Source organism: Schistocerca nitens, chromosome 11 (genome assembly GCF_023898315.1).
Source record: "Schistocerca nitens isolate TAMUIC-IGC-003100 chromosome 11, iqSchNite1.1, whole genome shotgun sequence".
NCBI lineage: Eukaryota > Metazoa > Arthropoda > Insecta > Orthoptera > Acrididae > Schistocerca > Schistocerca nitens.
The window spans coordinates 69969485-69978247 of record NC_064624.1 but is presented as its reverse complement, the minus strand read 5'-3'; the positions used below and the strand labels follow the sequence as shown (position 1 = coordinate 69978247).

General features: G+C 43.3%; 1 protein-coding gene across 1 annotated transcript in view; it reads right to left on the bottom strand.

Moving 5' to 3' along the window:
• Positions 1-294: 294 nt before the first annotated feature.
• Positions 295-8763, bottom strand: part of LOC126212647 (mucin-5AC-like) — a 73218-nt gene continuing 64749 nt past the window's right edge. Inside the window, exon 6 of the mRNA XM_049940072.1 lies at positions 295-676. Coding sequence (XP_049796029.1) covers positions 295-676 — 382 coding nt within the window. The remainder of the gene's footprint in view (positions 677-8763) is intronic.

Genomic DNA, 8763 nt, shown 5'->3' with positions numbered 1-8763 from the left:
CAACTGTTGACTTTGGCCAAGTTTAGTCTGGAAGTGTACTCGAGACATTTTTCTTGAGAGAAAGATTGTCCGTTGTTACCTGAATTATTTTGCTGTTATCTGGCGTTGTCTGGGTTTTGCTACAACGTTCCTTAGAGTATTTGTGTGCTGTATGTTACTTAATGAGGGCTGAAATTAGTGAGTCACAATAGGATTGAGTTTTTTGGATCTTTATATAAAAAATTATGAATATTGCTCTCCTACAAATTGTTTCAGTTCCTGTTTTTTTGCACAGAGTTCGCTGGACTGTCTGCCTCATGACAGCATCTTCACCAGCCGCCTGTGCTTGTACCGCCTGGCGAGGTGCAGCGCTGTCTCCCCACCACCAGTTGTGGCCTCCCTGTCGGCCCCCGCGTTGAGCAGCGCAGCCGCCACTTCTGCGCGGCCATGGACTGCCGCGTAATGCAGCGGCGTATACCCACTGACATCAATGGCGTCCACCGCCGCCCCCGCCCCCACCAGCAGCCTCGCCACCTCGACGTCTCCCCTGTCTGCTGCCCAGTGCAGGGCGGTCCACCCCCACTGGCCCCTCATCCCCACGTCGACCCCTGCGGCGATCAGCGCCCTCAGTTCCCCCACTGCCCCCTCCTCAGCTGCCTGGACCAGCCTCCTGCCCCTCTCTTCTGCAGAGAGGCTCCTGCACAAAACACACAAACTGCCACTCTCTGCTACAAACACACAACACACAGAATGAGGAAAACAGCCACACGAGGAAACAACTGATGTGAATACAAATCTGTCCTTAAACAAACCTACCGTATTTCCCCTCCTACAGTACAAAACAGTGCGCAATTGTGTGTATGTATTGAATTACAGTACATCTGTTCTATCCCCCTCATAACAAAATCTTCATTCATCATCCATTACAAATAGCATTATACAACGTCTGAAAGAATTACATTGTCACATTTTGTCACACTCATTCCTGCAAGTCAGCTCCTTTGCTCTCGGGACGCTACACCTAACCAGTCGCTCACCTCCACTACAGAACAGACTTCTTGCAGCTAATACTGGTCTCTGTTTGCAGCTTTACTGCCAGACGTCACACACAAGAAGAATCCCATCTCCTGATTTTCAAAGAGACACATTCCTCGTATGCAGGCAAAAAAATTTCACTGCACTTACCGGCAGTGCTCTTGACACAGTCTCACCAAATACCGAAACTGACACACAGACAATTTATTCAAAACATGTCAGATATAAGAAACACCAAATTGGCAACTCCACCTACATGAAAACCTGTCTGTGTGTCAGATTTTATGGCCTGATAGCATATGCACATGTGTTTAACATCTACTATCATGCTCAAATTGATCTGAACGATCTCAGTTGTTGTCCATCTTAATGTTTTGCGGCGTAAGGACTGTTCCATAAAGTTTCTAGTGTGCAGCCACATAAATTCAGCCTATTCTCCTAATATTTCCTCCGAATACCGTCCAGCCATCTTCAGAGTAGCCGAGGTGACTTGCTGTGTCCTTTTACGCAGTGGTTCGGTCCTCGGGTTTAAAAGGACGGACCAAGTGCGGGAGGGTCAGTCACCTCGGCTCACTCTGGAGATGCCTGGACGGTCTTCAGCCGAAATATTAGGAGAAGAGGCTGAATTTATGTGGCTGCACGCCAGAAACTTTACGGAATGATCTGAATTGTGTTTTGCCTGATTTGTAATCAATCCTCATAACATTGTTCCTCTGCTCTCTTTTCGGTACAGTCTTTTCCTACACAAAATGTTCACTGCATGAGGCCACAAGAGACAACTGCTCTGTGTGATTATCGGTTTACATGCAAACTGACACTTCGATAATGCAAATACTAGGAAACGTGTTATTGGACATTACACAGCCATTACGCTTGCATATTCAAATTTATTGTAATAAATGAAACCTCACAAAGCAGCATCCTCCTTTAAATGACACGACAAAAGTTTACTTACTGCGCTACTATCAGGGAATGCAATCTAACAAGTAAAGAAGAAATATCTCAAGTATGGTTTCAGTCACAAGTAAGAAAGAGTGTGCAACTTGAAACTTGAAATGATCTGCCATAAAGTTTTGTGTTTCCCGGAGATTCGAGCGCAGCACTTAATCGGATGGTTAACTAAGCACAATGAAATGTCAGAAATCATCATTTTTAACCAGCAATGAGATGACAAACTGAAACCAGGAGACGAAAGTGTTTTGTGTAATGGGCATTCGAAACCAACACCTATCGACACCGACTTCTAGTCACGCGTAGACATTGAGCAGCGAAATGTGGACATGTCATAATTTTAAATACAATGATGAAAATTTTCTGCTGACTAGGAATGGAACCCTAGACATATCGTTGTTGACTACATACAAAGATACCTCGACTGTACTATTCTCTTTCACCAGTAGCTAGGAGTGGCATGTTTGAAACTGACACGACAGGACGAAAAGCCGCCCGTCTGACTTGGGACTCGAAACCAGTACCACCATTATTGTTAACAAAACCCAGAGAATCGGTAAAATCAGAATAATTTCTCACATGTATTTTGCTGTGCTCATGTTGCAACTTAAAGTGACATGCCAGGATTCGAACCCAGAGATTTTTTTTTTGTGAACGTCTTTACGACTTTGCAGACAAGTGGAGACAATGAAGCAGTGGAAATGCATCATCTGAAAGTGATCAAACGTGACGAAAAGGGAGATCTGAGTTCGAACTCCAGTCCATCTTCAATATTTGCCACGTCTCAGGCTCGAATACAGTAAGAGTCAAGTGCGCTGCGGCCTTGTACAGCAATTGGCTCATTGATTTAAAAAAAATATCGCTTAAGAAAGGTAACTGGTGACAGAGTTTCGACCCGGCGTGACTTCCGCCTCTGTCAGTGCCCAACCTGTAGCGACTCTCCTCCAGGTTACGAGAGGTGGGAGAGATGCTGCTTATGCTTGTTAAAAATGATTGCCGGATGTGAGAAACGAACCCAGACCTTCAGCATATGTAGCAAATATCATTTCAACTTTTTCTTAACTAGCAACTATTATCACAAATTAAAATTCATGCAAGTTGCGGTATTCGAATCCACTACATGCAGACTAGAAACTCACGCCCTTAACCCCTTTTGTTTCATTTAATTTTTTAACCATTCCAAGGTCTGGCCAAGACGCCTCCCCCATATGTCTCACCGAGTTGCTGCACTATTTTCGCGTTTATTTTTTTATTTCTATTTTATTTTTTATTTTTAGCACTTCATCTGAAAGACCATGTTTGCAAACAAACTAACTCAGCTGTGAGCGACGCCTTCAAAGTTCCGTGTTCACGATGGTTTGCTTTCCGATTTATTTCGCAACATCTTGTAATTCGCGCAGTGCCTCAGTTCCCGAGGCTCGTTTGGAAAGTTGGTCTTCTGCCATCCCTGAGTACTGCACGTGCTGGAAGCTCCGTGCTGAGATTCCAATACAGCGGGTGACGATGAATGTAACGCCGAACAGCAGAAATCAGTGCAGTCCCTTCTGCTTGAAAGGAGTTTTAACATAGGGAACGAAGTGAAATGAAATATAGTAAAAAGTGCCACGTGTTCTGTCGTGAGGGCATAATTTTCCTCCTAGATTCCTTCAACACAAAATACAGTGCTTCGGATCTAAGTATTTTAAATTAATTTCTGTTTCCTTAAAAATAAATGATCAGTAAGAAAGACCGTTTAAGACAAAAGAGCTTAAGGACGATTCATTATGTTGTTCTTGCGTTTACGCCTTTTCTATTCAATTTGCACACTGTTTCACGTAACTATATGTACTGAAACATGTTGCGAAGTTTCTCTCACAGTTTTCCGCCTCAGCGACGCACACGCCGCCCCGTGGTCCGCTTGTGCCCGGCGTGCGCGCCGCAACCCACCCAGCGTCCGCCCGTCTAGTATCCCTCTGCTGGCAGGTGGTGCGTTGTCTGTCCTCTTAGCCAGTTTACAGCATTCCTTTATTGTAAATGGACATGGCACGTCGCTACGATTGAAAAAAATTGGAAGGCAAGGTATTGGGAGTAGATTTCGTGTTATTGTGGCTAACAATTGTGTGATAACTCACCAGATGTCCTTCACTTGAGCGCGTACGAACCTCGCCTGCTGTCAGGTCGTAATTCTCACGTGCTGCCGACCACCCAGGTGGACTGCCTCAAGTTTCGCTTTGGTTGCTACTTTCCTGTTCAGTGCCCTCTACCGAGTAGTTTTCACACTTGTTGGTAGGTGAGGGGTGCCGATGATTGTCCAGATGGCCCTCCAGCCGTAGTGCGGCTACTTTTGTACAGTCACGTTTCCGCTTTTGCTTCTCATTACTTCCACGTACATATTCTTCACTGTTACCATATTCGACGGCCAACTCTGGTTTCATTATAACTGAGTTCGAATCAAAATTGTTCAAAATGATAAAAGCCATTGGCGACGTGCCGTACATCTGTGGGTGGATTCGAGACAGTGGGAGCATCTGTGGGTGGATTCGAGACAGTGGGAGTTATTCCTTCTGGTAAGAGCGGCGTGAGGGTCGTGTGTGTCTTCTTCTGCATGTCGTGTGTGGAACACACGAATATAGTTTCTCACTTTCTCCCAAAGTCGGTGAGATTTAATCCCCCCCCCCTCCCCCCGTTTCCGCCTGAGATGGTCAACGTGTCAAACATTATCTTAAAAATATTACCACAAGTTAGAAAATGATTCCTAGCTGTTGACTTTAGAGACCATGTACATATGTGCAAAGTGTGCCCTTTGTAGGTCGTCAACTCTTCTCGCCCTATGTTCTTTGACTCCACCTGGCACGCTGGCAAGTCCTTTCTTAGAGTTTGCAGCTGCAGTACGATTTATATTAGACCTGTAGTCCAGAGCCAGAACTTGAACTGATGTCTCGCGTGTTTCGCATACTCGGCACCCTACATTGAGGTTGTGTGATTTTATATTGCTTAGCTTCGCACCTGATGCAAGTTCGTATTTGCTGGTGACCTGCAACGCCTTCTGCGACTCGCTCTCGCCGGAGATCACGAGACCCCGTCACCTGTGTATGGCCTACACACGATATTCTGGCGGTGAGTGTGTGTCTGCATGCTTGCAGCCCTCATAGCTGTTTCTGCAGAGCGGCTAGCAGGGGCTCAGCGGCAGTGGCGAACGAGGCCGTCCACACAGGACCACCTCGTCGCACACAACTCGTGAACGCAAGCTGCCTGGTCAGCTGACCAGTGATCATGATTTACAAAGAGCAGTTCTTAGAAATTCTACCAGTGATGTCAGCGAAAAACTGGGGAAAATCCATTGTTTTCAGGAGGCACTGGTGGCTCACCCTGTCTAAAGCCTTCTCGAAATCTAGCAGCATTACAGCACACTGAAGCCTGGGAACACGTGCCGCAGCTACGAAGTCTGTATACTCACAAATAGTTTGTATAATTGATGTCTCTCTACCCACATCAGTCTGATACGAGCCAGTTACCTCATGCATTATCATTTTCACTCTGTGGGCAAGAACGAGCGCCATAAATGAAATACAGCTAAGGAATTACTCAATGCCACACGTAACCAACGGAATTGTGTATTGAAAAAAATGGAGATGTGTGTAGTATAAGGAGGAAAATATAATTTCTAAAAAGGGTGCAGATTCACAGTTTTTTAATTTTTCACTTTCGGATCAACTAGGTAGTAAACTGAAATTGTGATGAGGCTTAAGATGGTGGCGGTTCGACTTGCTCGATGGTTTTCGATCTGGAAGCCTGTAACTCTGTAAGAGAAGGTGTAGGCAGGAGACAGAATGGCTACTTGGCTGCTCGCGCGACTAGGACCTGCGGCTAGTGCAGCGTCCCCCAGTCAAAGCAGCCGGGTCTCCATTCAGCTGGCGAGCCACGGCCGCTACTACTGCTCTCTCACTGCGGTACACTTCGTCAATGGAGAGACTCCGTAACGTTAAAATATGAGATTACTTACGTCTTCTGTGCGGAAAGATCTTTCTGGAATCAAGGAAAAAATTTGACACCTCTATGTTCAACCTGAAGTGAGAATAAGTCATGTTATTTATCGGAAGTGACAACAAAATATCAACTGAATTGACCAAATCTCAACCACACCAAGAAGTAAATCAATGATCACGTAGTTGCCAAATGTATACTGTGACGTTGCCAATTCTGCATTAGATTAGCTAGATGGAGAATATGTTGGCTCAGCTGATGCTATGATCTCTGGCGATTTTGCCTCGTGAAGACGCGAAGACACTGTCTGCTGCAGTACTGGCCAGGGGCCACAGTACATGAAGCATTTCCCAGAGTTTCATTTGCATTTCTCTAACTTATATTTTGATCCAGAGTACTGTTACAAATAATATCCAGACTCAACGACGGCAAATCTAACGTCTTAAATAGAGAGCAGAGGTAATTATTCGGATAGTCTTACTCTTCAGTAGCTATTGTATCTATTTCTGTTTTTGTGCCTTACATGTGCTGTAGAGATGCAGCTCATTCACCATGAGTGATTCACTTTTTAGCACCACCTGACACTATTTATATTATTACTCGATAAATTTATTTTTAATATTATTCACTTAAAGCGCTTTTCCTTACAGATACGCACATTGGCATCACCAAAAGACAGTGTACCAAAGATTATGAAAGATTTTTCGTAAGGTTCGAATAACACACTGTTTCGAATCAGAAAAGCAAACAGTACAAGAAAATCTTATCAATTACCAAATAGAAAGCATTCAACACGCTGTTAAGGAAAATGAAACAATCGAATGAATACAGTACAAGTTCGGTAACGTTAGATAATGTGGGAGACTACATTCCTGATGATAACGCATTTCTTATATTTAGCTAGCGTGTTCAATAAACCAACAAAACAACCAATGAGGTATACACTGTACGAACACAAAGGAACTGCAACTTACCAAGTTAACCTTACAAGAAAAATATACTACAATAAAACAATGTTCCCATAGCACAAACGCCCATAAATAGTCATGAGTTGGCGAGATATTGTGCCCTTCCTGTGCAAAAACGGGCTGTGACTTAAGTGCAGCCCACAGTCATAATGAAGTTGCATTGCAGAACTGCCACGGAAGTATGTGTGGAAAAGTAGCAGTGTGTGCAGGCATATAACTAAATAAAGTTAACACGTTATTCGGTGCCCCAACTAAATCTCTACACTTTTTTTCTGCATAAAAATTATATCTGTACAAGACGAAACAGCAGCAACTACGTTTTCAAATCGTTAAGTTTTCACTTTTAGACGTACAGTGCACTGAATCAAGACAGGAAAAAAAGTTTTCTAAGGACTTTTTAACTGCTTGTGGATCCACCTGAGGGTAACTCTTCCACACAAGAAATTAAAAAAATCTTTCCAGCGAGACTTCAGCCTACATCTACCACAGTCACCCTTTTGGTGGGTTAACACTTCACCCCTGAGCTATCGGACAACCATCTTATGTAGCTCTCTCCTTGATCCCGTCGGTGTAAAAGGTTAAAGTGGTTTTAGTTTGAGCTTGGAACAAGCTTTCTGGACTCGGAAACATAAATCTTCTAATCTATACCATCCCTTATTTAACAACCATTCAGAATGTTCAATGACAACGACAGGAAAATATCAGGTGGATGTGTCAGGACGATTCTCTGCCACTCCAGGAACCAAGTCTGAGTTCACAGTGCTGAAATGAAATCAGTCGGAAATTTGAGGGAACGAAAAATAGGATGACTGCAGGAACAATTAGAAAAAATCGAAAAGAAAAGGAGCATAAGAAGGGTGCATTCAGCACATGGAAAAGGCCACAACAACCTTCAGTGAAATTAAATGCAAGGATGACTACACAAAGAGTTCGAAAGGAATCCCAGTGTTAAACGCGCAGGAAAGGGCAGATGGCAGAAGACAGTACGTTAAAGACCTCTGTGAGTGGGAGGAACTAACAGGTAACGTGACAGAAGAAGAGATGGAAGCCGAATTGGAAAACGTGTGGGACTGGCCATTACACTCATAATTTCACAAAGCTCTGGAAAACTTGCACACAAACAAGGTGGAATGGTTAGTTAACGTTGCCTCGGAACTTACATGATCATTTGGGAAGGTGAAAATGAAATGACAATTCAAGTTTGTCTGTAGAATCCATGAGACAGGAGTCATAACAACAGACCGCCAGAAACACACCATCCAAACACTACAGAGCCAGCAAGAGTTGATATTGCGATAACTTTCGCCCAGTGAGCTAAAAAGCTCATTAATCCAAATTACTAACAAGAATAATTATAACGTGCAGAAGAATCGAAGATAAAACTGAGGATCTGTTCGAGGACGCTAAATTTGGAGTAAAGGATCGAGATAGTGGAAGGAATATGTAAGAAAAATCGAGATCTTTATTGGATTTGTAGATCTTTAAATGATGTTTGACAATGTGAAATAGTGAAAGTGTACGAAACTTTAAGAAAATATGTATAAGAGCTAGGGAACAGCAGATAACATAGAATACGTACAGTAATCAGGAAGGATTGGTGCTCTGATTAAAGATGGGGAAAGACAGGGATGCAGGTAGTCTCTACAAATGTTCAGACTGAACACTAAAGAATCGTTGGTGGAACTGAAGAAACTTCCATGAATTTAATTAAAACTGAGGGTAAAAAGCATTTCATTGATAAAATTTCTTGGCGATATTTCTTTCACTGAAAGTGAGAAAGAATCATTGGAGTTAGTGAATGTAATAAATAGTCGAATGATCACTGAATTAGGATTAATGAACAGAAGAAAGAGGAAAATATTGGGGA